The sequence below is a fragment of the Castanea sativa genome, chromosome 1, assembly GCF_040712315.1.
Source record: "Castanea sativa cultivar Marrone di Chiusa Pesio chromosome 1, ASM4071231v1".
NCBI lineage: Eukaryota > Viridiplantae > Streptophyta > Magnoliopsida > Fagales > Fagaceae > Castanea > Castanea sativa.
In genome coordinates, this window is record NC_134013.1 from 25,231,662 (window position 1) to 25,254,934 (window position 23,273).

Consider the following 23,273-nt stretch of genomic DNA (forward strand, 5'->3'; position numbering starts at 1 on the left):
TTCCATTTCCAACCAAACATACCCTAAATCTTGAGTAGGTGAAGGTGAAACATGTTGGAGAGAGAATGAAAAAGTTGAGATTTGATGGTTTTCTAATTCAATTTACGAACTCTTTTCCCCCATATTGTTGGGCTTCTTCTTGCTATTGGGTCTCCTTGCCAAAATGAGTATCAACAATGCCAAAAGGATTTATAAAAAAAAAAAAGTCCCAAACTAAAACCAATGTATTATGGGTAAGAACCGGAATTGGAAGACCTTTATCAAAAAAAAAAAAAAAAAAGAAAAAAAAGAAGAAGAGAGAAATGGAAAAGCAAAAGGAAGAAAAGAACAAAAAGTGGTTGGTGACAATTTTGTCATTTACCATCTAACAGGCACAATCATGTCTGTTTTCTCTCCATTTTGAAAAGACAGGTTTTGTGTAAGCCCTGGACCCCACTCAAAATTTTTCTCTCCTCCCTTCCTTAACAAACAACACACAATCTTATTTTCTCTCATTTATTTTCCATCCACTTTGTTCCATTTCCAACCAAACATACCCTAAATCTTGAGTAGGTGAAGGTGAAACATATTGGAGAGAGAATGAAAAAGTTGAGAGAAATAATAAAAAATTAAAGAATAAATAATATTTTAATAAAAAAAGTTATTGATTAGAAAATTAATTACGAATGTTTTGAAAAATGGTTAGTTAAAATAAAAAAAGTAAGTTTTTAATTCTCATTGTATAATAGAAAGAAAATTCATGCAAAAATTATTGTCTATTTTAGTATAAGAACCTAATTTTTATATTTTACTTGCCACTTTTCAAAACACTCACATCAAATTATTTATTCTAAAATCCATTTTATTAAAATATCAAAATTTTATTGATTTTTTTAATTGTTTATCTATCCTCGTGCATCTCAATTACCATCTACTCTCTTTCTTTATTATCAGTAAAGGTAAATAAACAATGAAAAACTGAAATGCACAACAACAATGCTTGTATATATTTGCACAAATACTATAGCAAAAATGTATTTTTACACTGTGGATGCATAAGCTGTGAGTGGTTTTTGAGGTTGATTAGGAAAACTTTGGCTCTTAGAGCATTTGCATCAAATAATGCAAAATAGAAAAATGTATCAATTTTGGACATTCAAGCCCCAAAATCACCTACAACAGTTTAACTAAAGATGTGTAAATTTGCAATGTTTCTACCATAACTGTATAAATTTATACTGACACTATTTTTTTTTTGTAAAGTAGGCTTTTATGATAAAATAGACATAATTTTTTGCACGAGCTAATGTGAATGTTCTATTCATTTTGTATTTAGGTTTTTATGTTTTTATGTTTTTTATTTTATTTTTTATACAAGATTGAATTTATACTCTAGCCTAATCTAAGTGTATATATGTGTGAAGTTCTCTCTTAAAGACTTGAACCTCGGCCCTTGCCCCCCACACTCCACAAACACTTATACTTATGGAGTGACCATCGTACCAAGAGTGTGTGGTGGTAAAGTAGGTTTTTATTTTAGAATGTACATAAAATTCTGTACAAGTTAATGTGAATACTCTTATGCCATTTTGCACAAAATAAAATGAATGCTCTAATTAATGTACACACTATACTAATATAATAAAAATTGGGCTTACAAGTTATAACTTTGCCAAGTGGATGTAACAAATTGCAGTAATTGTTTTTAGATAGAAAAATATCTTATTGGCTCTTGTCACATTTTCCTCTACTATGCCTTATCCATTCTTTGGATAAAATATAAAAGCTTAATTGTTGGTATCATATTTTTTTTACGCCTTCTTGGCGTGAAATTTTAAAAAAAAAAAATTTGAATTCTTCATTTTTTTTTTCTTTTTACGTTAAGTGACAATTTTATTCCAATAAAATTAATTGTAAATAGTTCTCCTTCTTATACCATATATCTAATTTTGAACTTAATAAAAAAAATGTAATTTGAACTAATTTAATTTTTAAAGAATTCCACTTTTGGTATTAGAGTCTATTTATTTTTATTTTTCTAAAATGATAGAGGTATTTGGTATTAGTCTTTTTTGAGAAGAATTTGGTTTTAGAATAAAACTAAAACTCTAGTTTTTTTTTTCTTTGTTAAAAAGGAGAATTGCATTAAAACTAACTAGCCACAACAGGCAAAGTACAGGGAGATTGCCTTAATACATACTGACCAGCAGCATCCATACAAAAGACACAAATTACTAAAACTCTAGATAATATATATATATTTTTTTGGTTGCCCACCGTGTATCTTCAAACGAGAAATCTGTTCGCGATGGGTGACATAACGTAAATCAGAGATTTTGTTTCAAAGTACTATTATCGGGACTTGAACTAAGAAGCTCCTAGTCAAACTCCAGACAGTCACTTTGAGGCGAGGTGCTCAACCACTTGGCCAGAGTCAAACCCGGGACTTGATAGTTGATACGACTTACCAGAGTTAAAACTCTATTTATCTCCAATTTCTCAAATGATATTTTTATATGTATATATATATCCGGATCAAATGATTTATTAGTGTCACAGTATCTGATTTTTGGCTGGCTAAGAAGAGTGAGTGGGAGAGATGGTGCTATCTCAGAAACTTCACGAAGCCTTCAAAGGAACCGTAGAGAGAATCACAGCTCCCCGCACCGTCTCTGCCCTGAAGGAAAAAGGCGTTCTCAGCATCACCGAATTCATCGTCGCCGGCGATAATCTCGTCTCCAAATGCCCCACCTGGTCCTGGTCAGTCCCTATTTCTATTTTCAATCAAATCAAATCAAATCAAATCAATGCCAGCACTCTTCATCTGCTTTTTCTTATTTTTGGTTGGCAGGGAATCAGGCGAGCAAAGCAAGATGAAGTCATATTTACCTCCGGAAAAGCAGTTCCTCATCACCAGAAATGGTAAAAACTAACAACAACAACAACAACAACAAAAAAAACCTCCAATTAAGTAAAGTTAAAGCTGTGAGTGCTGTTAATTCTAATTCTGGGATTATCTTTGAAGTTGTGCAATATCAACTTTTTATTTTTTTATTTTTTATAATTATAGTATTAAGTAAGTTATTTGACTAAAAATAGACAAGTTTTTCAATGATTCATCACATGCCCTATTAAATTTTAAACAAGTCACGTGACTATTAAATAGTTCGCGTTCTAAACCAGTTTGGAGGAAAATTTTCTCCGTTATTGCAATTTGAATGTGCTTATAATTTTGTTATTTTTTCTCAACAATTTATGTGCATTAGGTAAAGCACTCTTCACTCACCATGATAGGTTCTTGTCAGTGAAATTTTTTTTATAGGAATTGTCACTACAGCTGTCACTAAAATCTCGGAACAATACGAAAACAAGTGAAGTTTAAAATAAATTAATGTCGGTTGCTCCTTTTTTGTATTAGTGGAAGGGGGGATTCCAAAAAACAGGGACCGATTTACACTCTTAGCTTAGGTCTCGTAATCATCAATTGGTTATACTTTGTGATTACTAGAGGATTGGAATACATTTATTTTCTCTGTTCTATGAAACAATGAGCATTGAGCTATTCATGAACTGTGGGATTTAGAAGCATTAATTTACTATCTTACATATAGCAGCAAGTGCTAATGTACGCATAAAGTAAATTATCTAAGTTATTATTCTTGTAGTGTTGAATTATTATTCAGATGACGTTACAAACAGCTGACAATTTGGTAGAGCAATGAGTGTTGGCACCCACTTGAAACACGAAGGACTCACAGAGTTTCCATGCCTTATTATACTGTTTAGACCCATAGCCCCTTCGAATATGCTTGCGGAGCACCTATATTTAAGATTATTGGCATTGCAATTGTAACTTACTTGAGGATGACGTATCGAAAATAAGTTATTGGTGTATCTGGACCTTTTTCTTTAGTTTGGGGCGAATTGCAATGATTGTGACTTGTGGCACAATTAGATTTAGTAAAAAAAAAGAAGACCTTGTTTGTTATCTGAAATGCCCTTATTGATCTCATTAAGGAACACAGCGAGATGCAGTATTATTACAGAGAAATACAGAGGAGTGTTCTGTACACTTTGATTAATATTGTGTACATTAGATATTGTTGGCAGAACCTGAATATTTTACGTATTTCACAAGTGGAGAATGAGCAACTTTTCTACATTTCATATGCAAACATTCCTTGTCAAATTACTTCATTTGTTCAGATGCCCTTTTTTCTCTCTTCCTTCCCCACCCTCCTTCCAAATATTAGTGTCAAAATTTATTAAGAATTAAAAACTTCATTTTCAGTTCCTTGTCTACGAAGGGTTGCGTCTTTAGAAGAAGAATATGAAGTTGGAGGTGAAGTGCTAATTGATAATGAAGATAATGACGGTTGGCTGGCAACACATGGTAACCCAAAAGGTGTGTTTCTAATTGGAGCATGAAATTTTCTGACTTACGTGTACACTTTTGATCTTTGCCTTGTATTTTCTTAGAAAATAATTGTGATGAGGATGATAACTTGCCTTCCATGGAGACCCTTGAAATCAGCAATAAGAATCCTATTCAGTCAATTCCTTCATACTTTGGGGGTGAGGAGGAAGAAGATATTCCAGACATGGCCGAATACGATGAGCCTGACAACCTTATTGAAATGGATCCTGTATGTTGTTACTATTCTAACTATTTTCAAAGGCCTGTTAGAATTGCTTGAAATTTTACAGCTTTTTATTGTAGAAGTTTATTTCTCTTGGATAAATTAGAATCTATTTATGTAGAATTTTTTTAAATCTTTTTGGATAAATCAACACACACACACACACACACACACACACACATATATATATGTTATATATATGTATGTATGTATATTACCACATGAATATCTCACGAAATCAACACTGCAACTTGGTATGTCTACTCACTAATGTTTATTGGTTTTCTATACATCGTGCTATAGCTCAAGGGTCTCAATGCTGCTTTCTGGTAATATCTCATATTTGGGGATGTAAATTGTTGTTGGCATGAGGACCTAAGCAGTACAGAAGAGCAATTCATATTGTCGGGTGGATAGTGTAACTTAACAATGAAGAAGAATCTTAAGTTTTTCCTCTTTTTGATGGAGGAAAATACTAATAAATACTGTATGTACAACTTGTGAGATCAAGACAGTGACTCAATTTCATTACGTCTACTAACTAATGTTTTTTGGTTTTCTATACATTGGACTATAGGTCAAGGGTCTAACTGTTTCTTTTTGGTAATATATCCATAGTTAGAAATGTAAATCGTTGTCAGCATCAGGGTATGCGCTGACAGATAAGAATAATTAACTGTGAAGAGAAATCTGAACTTTGTTTTTCTGTAATGAGTTAGAATATACATAATAAGCACAGATAGAAATCCTATATATCAGTTTGTTATAAAAAATCCCATCTATCAAGTTTGAAACAACTTTATGGAGAGAAATTGATTATGTTAGATTTTGTGATATGGACATGTTTATGAAGGACGGCCTTTTAAATATAATTCAGAAATTAGTATTTCTACGATAAATGTAGTGGTCTGAATGGCTACAGATTCTGAGGTTTGTTGACCAAAATACTATTTTAAGGATTGTCAAGAATTTGGAATTGAAATATACAAGACAGTCAAGCTTATTAATAAGTCATAGAATTGCCTTCTGCATCAAGTTTGTGTTTGTTTTTGTTTCATGTTATGTGCTGTGTTGAACACATTTTTTGTTGCTTGGAAACTTCACTTTTCCCAGACATTGAAGAAGAACCTTTTGGCAACATGTATTTTTGTCTGATCATGGACTTAGACAATGCATCTGTAATTTATGTGTACATCATGTCCTAGTAACAACGTAGGTGGATGAGGGGATAACTTGCTTCTGAAATAGGGGAAAAATGTGTGATTTCTTTATGCTGATGGCCGTAAATGATGTATAACGCATGAATACTAATGATGATTTCATGTGGTAATTGCACTAGGTTGATGGCTGTAAATAATGTTACTGTTATTGCCATTGAATTGAACATCCATTAGGAGTGTTCTAGTTGTTGTGGTTTTATCATTTATGTCTATATACTCAATGCAGGCAACACTTCGGTCTACATATCTTGTGGCTCAAGAACCTGATGATGATAATATTCTTCGAACCCGAACATATGACATCAGCATCACGTAAGATTAAAATTTTAAAGTAAAGTTACTCCTTATCACATTTTGGACTTTGAAGTAGAATGTTTTCTAGGAAATCAGTTATATAACCTTAAAGAATCAGTATGGTGGATTTTTTATTTTTTTAAAGTTTAGTTTTTAATTAATTAATTTTTATACTGAGGCCAAAATAGTTTCTGTAGGTTTCAAAGATTTACTTCTAATTACTTCGCAAATTTCTGATTTCTTATGGGAACTTCTTTAAAGTCAGGACACATGCTTTTCTTGAATGATTCAAGAATCCTTGCTGGAACAGGCAGTAGTAGTTTTGTATCATTTAATTCAATCATGCTGAGGCTTGAAGCTAACTTCTTAGAGCATTCTTATCAAACATCTCAAAAAATATAGCATTTAGCATCTTAAAACCTAATTTTATAACATATAACACATCACTTTACAATACCACCTATATCAAAACTTCTATTTTTTTTACCATTTCATTTAAATAATGTTTCTTTATTATTTTTCAATAATTTTTTATTTTTCCTCTCTCTCCTCTGTCTCTGTCTCTCTCTCCTCTGTTTCTCACAGCACCGGCGGCACCACACTACCAACCACCCACCAAAAACCCACCCCCCACCAAAAACCCACCACCCATACCATAACCACCACCAAAAAATCACAGCAGAAAGACACATCCACATTCACATCCACATCCACCCACAACCACCACATCCACTCACCACCACCAACCACATCAGAAAAAAAGAAAGAAAGAAAAGAAACCTCCACCATCGCCGCCACCAGCAAACCCACTAGCAGACCCATCACGCCGAACCAAAACCCATAGGCACGGACACCACTTCCCTCCTTGTCATCATCTTCTTCCACAGCGCGACTTGATGTCCTCCTTTGGACCTGTAAATCAAATCAAGACCCACTCCAACCAAATCAAGACCCAAAATCCCAAAACCAAATCAAGACCCAAAATCAATCCCACAACCACCACGTCCTCCTTCGCATGATCGGAGCCCAATCGGACCCAAGAAGAACCACGTAGAACAAAAAAAAAAAAAAAAAAAAAAAAAAAAAAAAAAAAAAAAAAAAAAAAAGAGAGAAAAAGAAGAAACCTCCATCGCCGCCACCGGACCACAACCATCGGACCCATGATCCATGACCACAATCACCGGACCACAACCATTGGCATCCCACAATCGCCGGAGCAAAATCATCGGCGGAGCCCACTCATCGGCGAAGCACAAAGAGAGAAGAGAGAAGAGAGAAGAAAGAAGTGGGGGAGAAAGAGAAAGACAGCAGAGAGAGAGCGTTGAGTGAATAAAAAAAAAGAAATCGGCTTGGCTTGATGCTCTGGCCTGGGTTTCGTCGGAGAGGGAGGCAGAGACGTCGAGCAGAGGGAGAGAGAGAGCGAGCAGAGAAATGGTGAAAAGAAACGGAATGAGAAAGAAGAAGAAAAGAAAGTGGGCCCAGTGAATAAAAAAATAATATAAAGTTTTACAATTGGTGAACAATGCGGTGTCATATATAAGATTGCACTGTTCACCAATTGCAAAAATTATACAATTTAGTAGGTTTGCTGGAGCAAGCTTTTGGGTTAAAAATGCTAAAAAAAAAAGATTTTTAGCATTTGAAAGGTTTGATAAGAATGCTCTTAGGAAATGTCTTTAAAGATTTCTTTTCCTTTCCAGATAATTCTGTTTGTGGGCTTCACTGGGTCCATTAAGCTGCTGGAAACATCCCAGCAATGGTTTTGGAACCAGGCCCTTTTGTTGCATGACCAGCCCACTCTAAAGGCCTACTGCCTGGGTATATTATAGAGCTATAGGTCGATACACTTTGCATTAAGTCATATTTGGACCACAGCCCTTTTTTATATTTTAGCGCTTGTTTGGACTTTAATTTTCTTAATCCAGCTTACTAATTCAGCTGCCAAAATGGATACTTTATGATTTTAAAAGCTTTTGTTTCCTGTTGTTATTGTTGACACATGACTCTGGTCTGATTACTAAGAGGTATTACTTGGATGTATCTGTTACTTGCATTTGGACACCAAGTTATCACAATTAATGTGGAGATTTTTGGTGGATTTTTTTTTCACTGAATTATCTTTGTATTTTAACTAAAATCCTTTGTGCTTTTTATATCATCATGATTTGGACCTGACGTTTTGTCTCTTTTTTCCCAGGTATGATAAATATTATCAAACACCTCGAGTATGGCTTACTGGATATGATGAGGTTTGTTACTCTAATTTTTCTTATCCTTGTAGCTTATGCATGTTGGATAACTGAAGTAGCAAAGATTTGGTCCATTGATATTCATTTTGCATTGTGACTGGATACCAATCACCTCTCCCAGACCCTGCAAAAGTTGGAGCCTTATATACTAGGTATGACCTTTATCATGACTACTTGTGCTGAGATTTAACCATGGTATTGGAAGAGCATTAAGCCATTAACATGGCTTTCACAAATGACGAAGGCATGTTATGTGGCATGAAAGATGGTTTCTCTTGATCTTTTGGCCTAATTTACTTAAGCAATGATTGAAATGCACTCAGGCCTTCTAAGCTGCTGGAATTTAATAAAAGGAATGAGAAAATCAAACTGAAGTACAAAATTGAAATGAAATACAGTACTTTGCCATTTATTCATTACTAATCTTTGAATCTTCATTAAATATTTTTTCATATGGAATGCACTGTGCACAAGTTGAACATGCATGTCTTTTTATATATGGTTTAAATTCTGGTCAAGTGTCTGCCAATATGATACTGAAGTATAGTGGTGTTAGTCATAAATTTCTTTTACTTTAACATTATGCCAAGATGATATGATATATTAACATGTAATTGAACAATTTCCCAAATAATATTTGACTTTGACCAAAATACCAAATTTTTTGCACAATTTTCTTTTGTATATGAATTTTATTTAAAACAACTGGCATCTTTTTCATCACCTTCTGAAATCTCTCAGCATTCGGTCACATATGTTCCACTTTCGGATGATTTTCCAAAATATCTTGCCCTGCACCTGAGATGCACCCCCTTTTTTTTTTCCTTTTGAAACAAAAGAAATTTTATTACTATTTGTGTTCAAGTTTTTTTCCTGCATGGTTTCCGAACTTTTCTTGACCTTTTTTTTCCTGACTTCGAAGTTTTGTTATACTTGAAGTCTAAATCCCCTTTAGTGGTGTATTTTGTTCTTATCAAAATTGCAAATGAAAAATGACATTTCTTTTTTGGCACATACCACCAGAAGTTTATCATGATGGTAGTGATGAATGTACAGGAAAGTGTAAATGTGCTGATCATTTGAATCATATGCATCAGTATATTGAAAGCCGTGATAATGAACAAAAAAAAAAAAAAATCAACCATTTTTCCACATGATTATTTAACTTCATCATTGAGCACTTTCTGGTGTCTTGTGGCAGTCAAGGATGCTTTTGCAGCCAGAACTTGTACTTGAAGATGTTAGTCAAGACCATGCACACAAAACGGTGAGTTAAGTCAGTGGAATTGTTTATTTCCTTATAAATGTTTTGGAGTCCTTTTATGATGTCTACCAAATGATGTATATTGGAAGCCTATGTCTAAGTTTGACAAGAATTCCTAGAGCTGATAATGCATCCATTGTATGGTTGGAGAGAAAAATCCTCTTTAGAAGCTGAACACTAAAGTTATGGGTTCATGTTACCCTAGGGCTTTTGGTTTTGTAGGTGTACATTTAAAATTAAATATAACTTTAATGTCTTGAAGCATGTGAATAATCTGAAGAATAGATTTACTGGTCTGTATAGAATTATTATCTTTAACAAATATTTAGGAATGAAATGCCCAACTACATATTACATGGACCAAAGCATATATATTTGATATCAAGTCATTGTTGTAGACCTTTACTAGATATAAATTTAGTCACTCGAAACTTGGACCATATTGAGATGGCCTTCTTGCACAAGTAGGTAGCCCTTGAGTAATTATCAATTCATCAAGCCTGTCACCAACACAATATGTTTTTGGTGGCTCCCTAGCTTAAATTCAAAGTCTATTGATTTTTTTTTTTAATATTTAGAAATGAGGATATTAATGAGATTTCACTTGAGTTGTCAACTTAATGGGATCTTGCTTTATTGGGGTCTCTTACTGGCTGTATAGATGACTAAAGCTGTGAACATTACCAATCACAGCTGTGAAATGCAGTATTGATTTGGAACCTAAGATTTATATCGTATGCGCTCTCTTGGCTCTGTCAATAACTTCAGCTTTATGAGAAAAGTTGTGCTTTGCCTAATTTTTGTGCATTTATTTACCTTGCATGATCGCTTTCCTAAGTTTCTCGTCTGCTGAAGTATCCGTCTTTGTACACACATTTTGTTTGTGACTGTATTAAGTTTCAAATTTTTTGGCAATGTATTCTAATTCTAATTCAATAATGTAAAAGGTAACCATTGAAGACCATCACCACTTGCCTGGAAAGCATGCATCTGTTCATCCATGTCGACATGGAGCTGTGATGAAGAAGATTATTGATGTTCTAATGTCACATGGGGTTGAACCAGAAGTTGACAAGTAAATTTTCCTCCTTGTATCTGTTATTTTCATATTGAGAATTGATTTGTCCATACTTCTTTTTTTTTGATAAGTAAATACTTCTTAAAATTAGCATTGTGTCCGACTGGGCTGTCTTGTTGATTACCATCAAAACAGTCATGTAGACAAGTTGATTAATATTAATTGCCTTGTTGTTGACCTAATTGGTGACCTAATTGGTGACCTTATGGATGGACCTTGCTACTAGTTGAGCTAAGGCCTAGTCAATTAATTTCTAGGATTTCTTTATTTATATAAATTTGTAATTGGTTAAACATTATTTCCTTTTCCTACTATTAGGGCATTTAATTTCTTTTCTTACAGGTTAGTAGAATTAATATTATGGGCTAGAATTGTTTCCTTTTCTTTCCTTATTAAGATAAAAAATTTGGAACTCTATTTAAAGAATCTAAAGTGTGGTTTTACTTACAATTTACTTGATTAAAAATATTTTTAGTTGGAATTTTTTTCAATGGTATGGTGCTAAGTTCAGCTAACCTTAGGTGTTGATTCCTATTTTTGTTCTTTTCCTTATTTGGTGCTGATTCCACGCAAGCTTAGATGCTCATTCCTAGTTTTTAAATTTTCTATTCTTGTTGATTCTAAATCCCCTTGAGAATTTGTGCTGCATCATTTTTGGTATCAAAACAAAATTTGATTGTGGTATTCAAGTATTGTTGTGGGTCACAACAAAATTACAGCCACAACCCTATTTCTATCGGCCAAAATAATCATCGTCACCATCCTCAGACAAAACCCAAATCACCTAAGGTTATATACTTGATTGAAACCTATAAGCTGTACCTAAAAAAGAAGAGCAGAAAATATCCCAATGTTTTTGATAGTTACAATGGGAGAGGGGGGATTTGAACATGGACATTTTTGTTGGAAACACCAGGAGATGCTAATTGAGCTACAAGGTTCTTGGCAGAATACCCAAATTACCCAAACTGTTGATAGCCAGAAAAAAAGAAAAGAAATGAAAAACATTTGTTGTCACATTTCCCTCCCTACCCATTGGAAAGTCACCACCGACAAGCCCATTACCCCACCCATAGCAAATCACAAGCTGCAACTACAAAGACTGATTACCCAACACCACCACCAAAGCACACCCTACCAGCCCACATGATCAAATCAACAGGTGGATCTATCAGTCTCATGCTTGATCTTCATCTTAGAGTGGCATCACATAGGCTCGTTAGCTTTGCTGTGTGACTGTGCCACTTGCCTTGATTTCCAAATCATTGTCACAGATGATTCCAATCGCCATTCGCTAGCCTCCAAACACTAGTGAATCAACTTCAAGCTCTTTCGGTTACCACATGTCACTGCATTCTCATTTTTCTCCACTCATGTCACATTGCCATAGGATGTTCATGGAAATCAAGAAGCGATGTTGTCATGTGTTGTGCCGACTGAGGATTGATCATGAATGAACTCCGCTGTTGAGTGTAGAGAGTTTTTTAGATTTAGTAGCAAGGGTTTGGTTGAAATCAGGTGAAGCAAAAGACAAAGAAAAAAAAGTAAGCATTTGATAGATTGTGTTAGCCTGGGCACATGATGCTTCATCAACCCGATCCATTAAAGAAAAAAATTCTGGAAGCCCATCGGGATTGATTAGGCCACATGAGAACTGACCAATAAAAGGAGTTTCAGCCCATCAAGTTCCACATCCCAGTGTCCTGTACTCATGATTTAGTAGTCCCATATGGGCCTAGAGCTTGAAAAAGTCAGGTCAACATAGATTCTCATTAGAATTCTTTGTTGATATTATTCTAATGTACAATGGTGATATTGGAGGCACCTACATTGATGGTCATCAAGACCCAGGGAAATTCACCACTTTTCTATGTAGGATGTGCGATTCTTTGGTTTGGAATAATATGGAATAGGTGCATTCTTGACATTTTGTATTCCAATATCCCAAATAGCAAGAGATAAACTACCATTTGTCCAAAAAGTTCACACTGTTAGAAAATGGTAATTTAATTATTTAACTATTATTCTAACACTCTTCATGTGTGGGCCTAGACTCCCTCTCAATAAGTGGGTCTAGCACATAATTTTTTTTAATATTTTTAAATGGGTGGTAGAGTGGAGACAAGGTTTGAGCTCATGACTACTTGCTCTGATTCCATGATAAAGTACTGCTCATCCCAAAAGTTTAACGCTTTAGGAAAGGGAAAATTTGATCCTTTAACCATTCTTCTAACACTAAGGAACCAGATCATATGAGGTGGAATTTTACAGTAATGGAAGGTTTGATGCTAGGTCTTATTAGAGCCTTTGAGAGGTTCTGTGATGGTTATTTCTCCTGAAAAAGCATTTGAAGTGTTTTGGCTCCAAAAAGAGTTGCTTTCTTCATGTGGACAAGAGCATAGGGGGAAGGTATTAACTTGTGATAGTTTCATGAAGAGAGGAATTCCTATGGTAGAAAGGGTATTGCATGTGTAGGTGTAACAGTGGATCTAATACTGTTTGTTGTTGCATTAAAACACAACTTATGAATTATGAACCCTTTTTTTTTTTTTTTTTTTTTTTTTTTTTTTTTCTGTGTTTGGGGTTCTTTTGGTAATCCTAAAAGTGTGTTTGAGCAACTAAGTGGATGGAGGAATTGGTTTGTCAAACACTCCCCCATTGTTTGGAATTTGACTCTCTTATGTCTAATGTGGACAGTTTGGAGAGGGAGAAATCAGTGTAGTTTTGAAGATGTGGAGCTCTCATTTGTTCATTTAAAATCTTCTTTTATAATAACATTGTTCAAATGGTCTTGTGTATCAGGTCATAGAGAAATCCATTCTATTATTGATTCTATTCATTCTCTTTCCTTTTGATTCTAATTCTCAATTAGGACCATTCCTTGTTTAAGCATGGGATAGTTCATTTTCATCAATAAAATTTCATTACTTAACACCCCCCCCCCCCCCCCAAAAAAAAAGAGAAAATTTCAAAACAGTAACAGTACAGAGGCATTATGGGATAGACGGAGTATGTTACTAGTTTTGTTTTGTTTGTTTGTTTGTTTTTTTTTTTAACTATCAAAAGAAAATGATATTACCAAACCTTCAATGCCATTTGGTATAATTAATTCAATAATAATGGTTGTTTAAGGGGGGTTATTCTTTTTATGGGCAGTGGGCAGTTGCATAGGGTCGGATTCTTACTATCGGTAACCTTGTTAAGAGGGGACTCCCCCATGTTAATTGGTACTGCATGGGTCGCTGTGATGGGGAAATTGTGGATCATCTTTTGCTTCACTGTGAGTTTGCTCATATGTTGTGGAGTGAAGTTCTCCTAATATTTAGGATTGAATGGGTGATGCTGGAAAATGTAACATCCCTTTGTATGGGTGGAGGAACTGGTTGGGGAAGCATTCCTCTGATGTTTGAAATTTGCTACCAGCGTGTCTGAAGTGGTTAGTTTGGCAGGAACGTAACAGCTGCACTTTTGAGGATGTTGTGAAACCTATTGATCATTTGAAGTACTTGCTAATGCCGGACTTTGTTTGATTGGTCTTGGGCTTGGAGTTCTACAGGGTGTACTTCCATTTCTGATTTCTTACACTCTGTTAGAATTTTTATTTGATTTGCTTGTAATTTCTTTAAGTACTATGTGTTCATCATTGTGAACATAGAGTACTTTTCTTTATCAATAAAATTTCTATTACTTATGTATAAAAAAAAAAGAAAAAAGAATGGTTTCCAAGAGCCTTGTAGCTCAATGGACACCTTCTAGTATTTTCAATGGAGATATTAAGGGTTAAAATACCCCCCCCCCCTAACTATCGAATTATCAAAAAGAATGGTTAAATGGGATGTTCAGTATGCTTGCAATGGTTTTCTGTTGATCATTCTTGCTAGCGTATTTAATTTTTTGTAGAGAAAATAAAATGTGACATTAGGTAGTTTTCTAGCAGAAAAGCTATTCTGAAACATTTAGAGTTGTTATGTCTCGGCTTCTAGACCCCCTCTTGTTTGCAAATTAATCGATGTCGATGGTTAGCTTGTCATCTATGTATGTTTTGGTTTTCAATCTTCCCATTTTTTCTTTAAACCTATGGATAATATGTTTTTATTTTTTATTTTTTATATCTCTTATGTTTTTAGGTACCTCTTCTTATTCCTGAAGTTTGTGGCATCTGTAATTCCGACAATCGAATATGATTACACCCTAGACTTTGATCTTGGTAGATCAAGCAATTGATGAGAGGTAAATCCTATCTTTATCTTAATTTTCCCCCTTTCTCTACGTTCTTAAATATAGCTGATTGTGATACAATTGAATTTAAGAAGTAATGTTAAGTCTCTATTATGATTAGTGATTATGGAATATAATTTTGATTAGACATAACTGTTTTTAGTATTCCCTCATTAATGTATGGTTGTACTTTCAGGGAAAAGTTATAACTAAGTGCTGGCTAAAGAAAAATTACCATTATATATATATATATATATATATATATATATATATTCATTACTATTCTTGTATTCCCACCCTGTGAACATAACATGCATAATTTTGAGAATCCACTGCGTAATCAGACCTTCTAGCTCAATTTCCAAATTTTGAACATAATAATTGACATTGTTACAATTTGTGCTACAAAGCTTTGCTGCAGTTCTTTAGGAGAGCTTTATGTATACATCCTTTGTACGTAAAGTTTTTTCTATTTTCAGTTAAAGTTTTTTCTTATCAAAAAGGGAGAGAGAGAGAGAGAGAAGAGGGGGGGGGGGAGGAGCTTAGCTAAACTTCTTATAGCTTGTTTTAGAAATTTATATAATATTGCTCTGATTTCAAGGTTGCTCATGTTTGGATCTTCTACCCAAAATGTTATAGCACTTTAAAATTATTGTGTTTAGAATCACGTACAAGTATTGGTCTTTATCCATGGTGTTATTTTGTAATTCTTTTGGTCCGTTGGGTTTCTTTATACTTTGTGGGCATATTATGTGTGTTGGTGGCTCTTTTGATTCAGTCTTAGGTCCATGTCCACGTCCGTCCATCAAGGTATTGACTAGTCTATCTAGTTTTTTTGGCATTCAAGTTTGCTTGTTCGTCTAGCTTATGTTGCCTATGTAAGATTGTATTGACATATTTTGAAGCTAATAAAGAAAGCATTTGAAAGTCCTCATGATGTAGGACAATTTAGGCTTCACCACCTAGAACAACCGTGTAAACATTAGGTTTCACCACTTATGGGTTGCTAGGATTCACCACGAAGCAAGAAAACGATTTCATGCATGAAATTCTATTAATCAATAATAGTCTCAATACAAATAAACCATCTAGAGCTTTTATAGAGCTTCTAGGAAATAAAGATAAAGTTAATATCTGTGAAAGCTAATCTTAGTTGAACTCAAATTACTAATCCTTTAAAGTAGTCTAAACTAATCCAAATACATAACGATAAAGATAAAAGATAATCCTCTCATTTGGTGTTTGTGCTAACTCCCTTGAGGTGGGAGAGACTCGACCTTGTCAAGTAAAGCTGTCAATGATCAGGCAACATCAAATGAACCTCCATTATCTATCCACTGGTTGATTGGGTCAGCACAATATTTCTTTCGATGCCCGTAGGTACGTTTGATTAGAGGTCAAGATGGGGTAGAAGTGAGTGCATCTAAGTAATCCATGTGCTCTAGGAGATTGGGATCAAGTTGCTGTAGGATGTAGCTCCTCTCTAGTAATCCATGTGCAATCGGGCTCTAGTCATCCTCGCCAACAAACCAAGAAGTGTTAGACAACTCCATCCGTGGTGAAAATAGTTTGCTCATCTAAAATTATATCACTAATATCTTTATGTACTTGTTGGAAAATAGGTGGTGTAAGGTTGGGCTAGGGTTGGCCAATGGAGTAGGGAAATGATCCTCAAAAGGATCATTTGGGAAAATTGTTGGACCTTTAAAAGTAATTAAAACCTCTATTAAAGGTGGAACTAATGCCATAGTCAGATGGATATCTATGTCATATGCATTAGATCCAATTTGCTTAAATACCTTGAATGGACCTAAACTACGGGCCTGCAGTTTCTAAACGGTTCCTAAAGGATATCGTTTAGGCCTGATTTGAATCATGATGTAATCCCCTAAATTGAAATTCAAACGCTGTTGACGTGAATCAAACCGAGTTTTATATATAATATTACTAGCATGAATTTGATTGTTGATGTCTATATGGAACTCATGCATGTGACTGGCAAACTCTAATGTAGACTCAAAAACCCAAGCGTGCGGTGACTTAGGGAGAACTTGCCTTACTTCACACAATCAGTGATTGGTGCCATGATTGTATTGAATCCACACATGAAGCAACGATAAAAGTTTGTGAGCCCATGGAAACCTTGAATTTCATGGATGTTTTTGGGCTTGTGCCCTTCCACTATTATGGCTTTAAGCTTCTATGGGTCCATAAACACTTCTTCAAATGAGACCACAAACCTAAGAATATGACTATTAGTAAAGAAAGAACACTTCCTAAGGTTTGCATTTATTTTCAAGCTTTATCTCCTTAGAGTGGAACACTTCACCTCAACTGGCTAAGCATCACAAACAAAACACTGTTCTTTATAATCTACCTGTACCACATCGCCCTTGGGAAGATAAAAGCATGGATTTCATACTAGGTCTTCCTCACACCCTTAGAAAGTATGATTCCATTCTTGTCTTGATAGATAGATTCTTTAAAATGTCTCATTTCATCCCATGCTCCAAAACTTTTGATGCGTCTAAGGTTGCAAGCTTTTCTTCAATGAGATTGTCAAGTTATATGGGTTCCTAAAACCATTGTGTCAAATAGAGATGTTAGGTTCATGAGCTACTTTTGGAAAACTCTTTGGTGTATGTTAAGGACATAATTGGAATTCTCTACCACATGCCATTCCTAAACTAATGGTTAGAATGAAGTTGTCAATAGAAGTCTAGGCAATCTCCTTAGATGCCTCATAGGCAAGAATGTTAAGAGTTTGGATTCTATCCTCCCAGTGGCCAATTTGCATATAATAATTCATTCAATAGGTCCACATGCATGAGTCCCTTTGAGATTGTGCATGGTTATAAGCCTAGGAGACCTTTAGAACTTCTCCCTATGTCATCACATGCTAGGGTTTTAAAGTTTGCAGTAGAGTCTACTAGCCACATGCCTGAGTTGCATAAAGAGATCAACAACAAAAATTCTTGCTAGTATTATTAAATATAAAATTCAAGTTGATTCACATTGACGTCATTTAGACTTTGACGTAAGGGATTATGTCATGATTCGAGTTAGGCCTAAACGGTATCTCCAGGAACTGTTAAGAAACTGTAGGCTCGCAATGTTGGTCCATTCAAGGTATTAAAGCGAATTGGACCTAATTAATATGTCATAGATATTTCATCTGATATATGGCATTAATTCCACCTTTAATTCCTTTTAAAGGTTCAACAGTTATCCCGAATGGTCCTCTTACGAATCCTCTCTCTGCTCCATTGGCCAACTCCATCCCTGACCCTACACCATCTATTTTCATACAATCACATAAAGATATTATTGATGTTATTTTGGACTGGCAAACTATTTCACCAATAATGGAGCAGTTCAACGCTTCTTGATTTGTTGGTGAGGACAACTAGAGTTTGATTGCACATGGATTACTAGAGAGGAGTTGTAGCAACTTGATCCCAATCTCCTAGAGCACCTGGATTACTTGAATGCACTCATTGTTACCCCATCTCGACCTCTGATCACACGTACCTATGAGCGTTGCAGGAAACAATGTGTTGACCTAGTCAACCAGTGGATAGATGATGGAGGTTCATTTGATGTATTGTGAGCTTTACTCGATAGAGTCAAGTCTCTCGCACCTTGGGGGAGTTGCTGTGGACACCACATAAGGTTCAATTGGGGTAATGCTCTGATTTGTTGTGAACAGTAGCTGTGGGATCGAATTTTGCTATGATACTGCCTCACCATTGTCTTTTCCATTATTTGCGATGTATCTTCTCTTGGAGTGATGCCTAGGAACTCTAGGTGGGATGGCTAGGTCCCATCTTCCTTTCTTTCATCCATTCCCATTTTTCTCCCATCTTCCCTTTCTTCAGCTATTCCCATTTTCCACTTCTTCCTTTTGACTTCCTTACTGCCATATGTAGTTTCCAGATATTTTAACCAATAGATAGCCAAAGCCCTGACCCTTCAAAATAAAAATAAAAAGTCATTATACATCTAAACCATGAAATGACTTCACTCTTTGGATTTGATCAAGGAAGAGAGAGGGAAGCATCACCGAGTAAGATGAAAAAAGGCATTAGTGAAAAACTAAAAGATGCTTTATATTTTGGTGACTCGACTATCCTCTCTTGCCAACATTTACAATTAAACTAATGTCTTGAAACACATTTCATTTATAATAGAAATTATGTCCTTAAGATATTATTTCATTTAAAATAGAAATCATGTATTCAAGAAAGAGATTAAATTATATAAGAATTTGGTTTAAACCATTTGGTTTACACCCCACAATAAGAACATGTCACATCATTATATTACTAAAACATAAACACATGGGATCACCGGATGACATCTCAATAGACACCATATTTCAAGTTTAAAGTAAAACACTGATGTGGTGTAATTAGGTGTGGTGGGATGTATTGAATTTAAGTAAAATGCTGATATGATAAGCTCTTATTGGATGTTATAAAACACGAGTTTTACGTCCCATTCTTACCAATCTGGACTTTCAAGAAATGGTTTTTATTGTGAAATCATGTCTTTTGCAAATGTGGCAATGTTGCCAACTTGCCATATCTGTTACAACTAACTCTACCAAAAATAATGTCTTTTGGTGACAATTTCAAAAGTACCATATTTGGTGAAAAAGTTTTAAATCTACTGTACTTTTAGGAAAAGTTTTTTAAAATTCAAGTTTTTGCTAAAAGACTCCAACACCTTTTTGCTTATTTTTCTCAAATGAAGAAAACCCAAGAAAATGTCTCCCTCTCTCCACTGCACTCTTTTCTTCTGACAACCATATTTTTGTAAGGCAATATTCATGCAAATTGTGATTATTTTAGGGTTATTAGGTACATTGTGCTTGAGTAAGTTAACATAGTGTAGACACTCATTTTCGCACCCATAATTTAACCTTAGAAGATGACAACATGGTTATTTATGTTCTCAAAAAATCATGGTTGCATTTTAGTTATTAACTCATTCATCATATATCATGAAAATGATCTTGAGGTTCCAACGATCACAATGATGTGTTCAGTTTCCAAATCGGACAATCAAATTGAAAGATATAATAAGATCAAGTTTCAATGGTCTGTCTGCATTCATTTTGGTGAAACCTATCACATATGATTAATTTGAATTAATTTTGATTGGTTGTTAAGCAAAATTAATTAAATGAATTTTTGTGATTGCTGAAATATTTTTATTGAAGTGTGATTTGAGGCATTGGAATAAAAGAAATAAGCTGATAATATTAAATTTGGATTGATAATTAGATTTTGGGATAATTATCTTAAAAATAATTATTTTAAAACCCTAATTATCACTTTGGGATGATGTTTATCATGAAAATAACTCTAAAATTTGTCCAAATACAGTTTTAGACTTGGAAAACACTTCAAAATCGTGTTAATCCAGTAGCAGTTTTCAGATTCACGTTGCAAGACACTTTTGGCATAGTAAACATCAAAATTCGAACTAGGCTATTTCTGACAAAATTGTAGGGCATCGAATTTTCCTGCAGTTGTCAAAATTTCAGCTCAATCCGAATTTTGAATATAAAGATATGGTCAAAATACTGAAACGTATTCAGATCTGAAAATTCAGCTCAATTCTTATCCAAATCTTCTTCTTTTTTTGGGATTTTCCCCTACATATTTTTTGCTTATTTTTAAAGCTGATTTGACTTATTTTTTGAGCAATTAACACCTCTATAAATAGAGGGAAATACCCAAAATTTAGCACTCTCTTCCCCCAATGTAAAAGAATTTCTTGAAGTTTTTTTAGAACTTTTGATCTTCACTAGACCAGAAACTTCTGAAGATCATTCCCTTTAAGAGAATGATCTCTAGAAGTTTTTGGTCTGGTGAAGATCAAAAGTTTTGAAGGATTTTAAGAGGTTCTTTTACGATAGGGGAAAAAGGTGTTGAATTTTGGGTATTTTTTCTATTTATGGAGGTGTTGTTAGAGATTTGGATAATAATTGAGCTGGATTTTCAAATCTGAACACTTTTAAGTATTTTGACCATATGTCTCTACTCAAAATTTATATTGAGCTGAAATTTTGATAGAAAAAGGAAAATTCAATTCCCTACAACTTTGCCCGTACCTACAACTTTGCCAGAAATAGCCTAGTCCAAATTTTGATGTTTACTATGCCAAAATTGTCCTGAAACGTGAATATGAAAATTGATATTGGATTAACACGATTTTGAAGTGTTTTCCAAGTCTAAAACTGTATTTGGACGAATTTTAAAGTTATTTTCATGATAAACTTTATCCCAAAGTGATAATTAGGAGTTTTAAAATAATTAATTTTTAAAGATAATTATTCCAAAAATCTAATTGTTAGTCCAAATTTAATATTATCAACTTATTTCTTTTATTCCTATGCAACAAATCACACTTTAATAAAAATATTCCACCAATCACAAAAATCCAAATGAATGCATGCAGACCATTTAAATTTGATCTTACGATATCTTTTGATCCGACCGTCTGATTTGGAAACCAAATGTATCGTTGTGATCATTGGAACCTCAAGATCATTTTCATGCCATATGATGAATGAATTAATGACTAAATGCAACCATGATTTTTGGGTACATAAAATGGTCATTTTCGATTGAGGGATGAAGTGAAATGATAGTGGAAGTTCCAAGGTTTTGATTGAAATAATTGGAAACTCAAGATTGAATTTGTTACCAATCTTAAATTCTAGGAGGAATTAAATTTTGATAATAATGATGACCATATCATGGTATTGATAGTGATAATGATATATATATATATATATATATATATATATATTTTTTGTAATATGATAATGCAACAACAATCTTAAAAGGCTGGGAAAGAAACAGAAAGGCCGAAGTGATATATAGTTATTCCATGTCAATGTATGTTGATTCACGTGTGGAAGACCCCACACTTTCTTTTTTTCATATATTCAGTGCCACATGATTTTGTTGTTTGTAAATTAGTTAATTGTGTTCTTGATGTCTGATATCTTTTTGATTCAATGTTTTTAATGTGGGAATGATAGGTCTTTTGCCAGATGGAAGCCACAAGTTTAATGTGTAATGCAAGTAGAAATCAGTCAACTGTATCTGTTTATTAGTAATTTATGCTAGACTGACCACAGTTGTGGAATCTGTTCTGTAATTATTGTTGTACAGTTTTCTGTATATTAAAGGGAGACAATCGCTTACCGAAGCTGTCTATAGGGCATGCCCTACTCAATAAGCCAGGGTTGAAGTTGAGTTGCTCATTATTGGCATAACAAAGCTGTTTTATTTAATAAATAGAACGCAAAAGAGTGCAAACGTGAATATATAGTTTTTTTTTTCTTTTTGACTTACTTGGGAAAAAGGGGGTGTGGGTGACTCTGTACAGACTACAGAGCCACAACAAAAACACCCCAACCCTTTTTTAAGGGAAGCAGGAAAATATAGTGGCACCATAAATTTTCTTTTCCCCCCCTTATATTTAGCATATTCTGGCCCTTTCCATCTCCTCTTCCGTCGTTATACTCTCCTCTCTTGTTCTCTCCTCTCCCTTCATTCAAAACATAAAGGAATATCACATGAGCAGTAATTCACCTAAGCCACAAAGAAGTATGCAAGGATCATTTGCACACCCCTAGAGTTATAGAAAAGTCCAATATATTTTGGATGCTTTGCAAGTTGCAACATAGCAGGAGAAGCCTCTTTAACATATTTTCGTACATGAAACTTCGACGACAGGGACTTAAAAGAATGGCTTGGTGGCTGATACGGTGTATTATATTACTAACCAGAGCATGATTCTATTCAAGTTCAAGAAACATAAGATAATTCTTAATTTCGAGGAAGATGCTAACATTAAATTGGTTCCTGCTTCGTGTATATTTTGTAATCTATTTGTCCTTGCATCCATTGTTAGCTAGCTGCTCAGCACAGAGCCAATAGATTACAAAGAAAAAGTACAAATAAGGGGAACTTTTCCACTACTAGATACTTAATCGATTTTAAGTAGGATTTTTACAATTTCAATTTTGAGGAAAAAAATTGTAAAATAATTGTAACAAGTATTTTTGGAAAAATTCTCTAAGTGATATATGTATTTGAAAAAGAATATATCAGTTTTATATAATCAAGAATTATTATGTTACATTACATGTTTGAAAGTCATTATGGTTACTTTCATCATTAGCTTTATGTTATGTATATAATTTCTTATTTTTATAACTCTTTTTTATGAATTTATTTGTTCATTTGTGAGATTCATCTTCTTCTTCTTCTTTCTTTTCTTTTCTTTTGTTTTTTTAATCTATAGTTT

At 34.2% G+C, this 23,273-nt stretch overlaps 1 protein-coding gene across 1 annotated transcript; it reads left to right on the forward strand.

Moving 5' to 3' along the window:
* The first annotated feature begins 2,484 nt into the window (after nucleotides 1-2,484).
* LOC142625688 (autophagy-related protein 3-like) lies at nucleotides 2,485-22,285 on the forward strand. Its single transcript, XM_075799375.1, has 10 exons — nucleotides 2,485-2,739; nucleotides 2,831-2,901; nucleotides 4,271-4,384; nucleotides 4,459-4,625; nucleotides 6,066-6,151; nucleotides 8,331-8,382; nucleotides 9,584-9,649; nucleotides 10,594-10,721; nucleotides 14,852-14,954; nucleotides 22,000-22,285. Exons 1-9 carry the CDS (start codon nucleotides 2,579-2,581, stop codon nucleotides 14,946-14,948), a joined length of 942 nt encoding a protein of 313 aa, XP_075655490.1. The 5' UTR covers nucleotides 2,485-2,578; the 3' UTR covers nucleotides 14,949-14,954; nucleotides 22,000-22,285.
* Nucleotides 22,286-23,273: the final 988 nt, after the last annotated feature.

Coding starts and splice junctions, on each gene's coding strand:
- LOC142625688 (XM_075799375.1), top strand. CDS start 2,579: ATGGTGCTATCTCAGAAACTTCACGAAGCCTTCAAAGGAACCGTAGAG. Junction 4,626..6,065: donor ACCTTATTGAAATGGATCCT/GTATGTTGTTAC, acceptor TACTCAATGCAG/GCAACACTTCGGTCTACATA. Junction 9,650..10,593: donor AAGACCATGCACACAAAACG/GTGAGTTAAGTC, acceptor ATAATGTAAAAG/GTAACCATTGAAGACCATCA.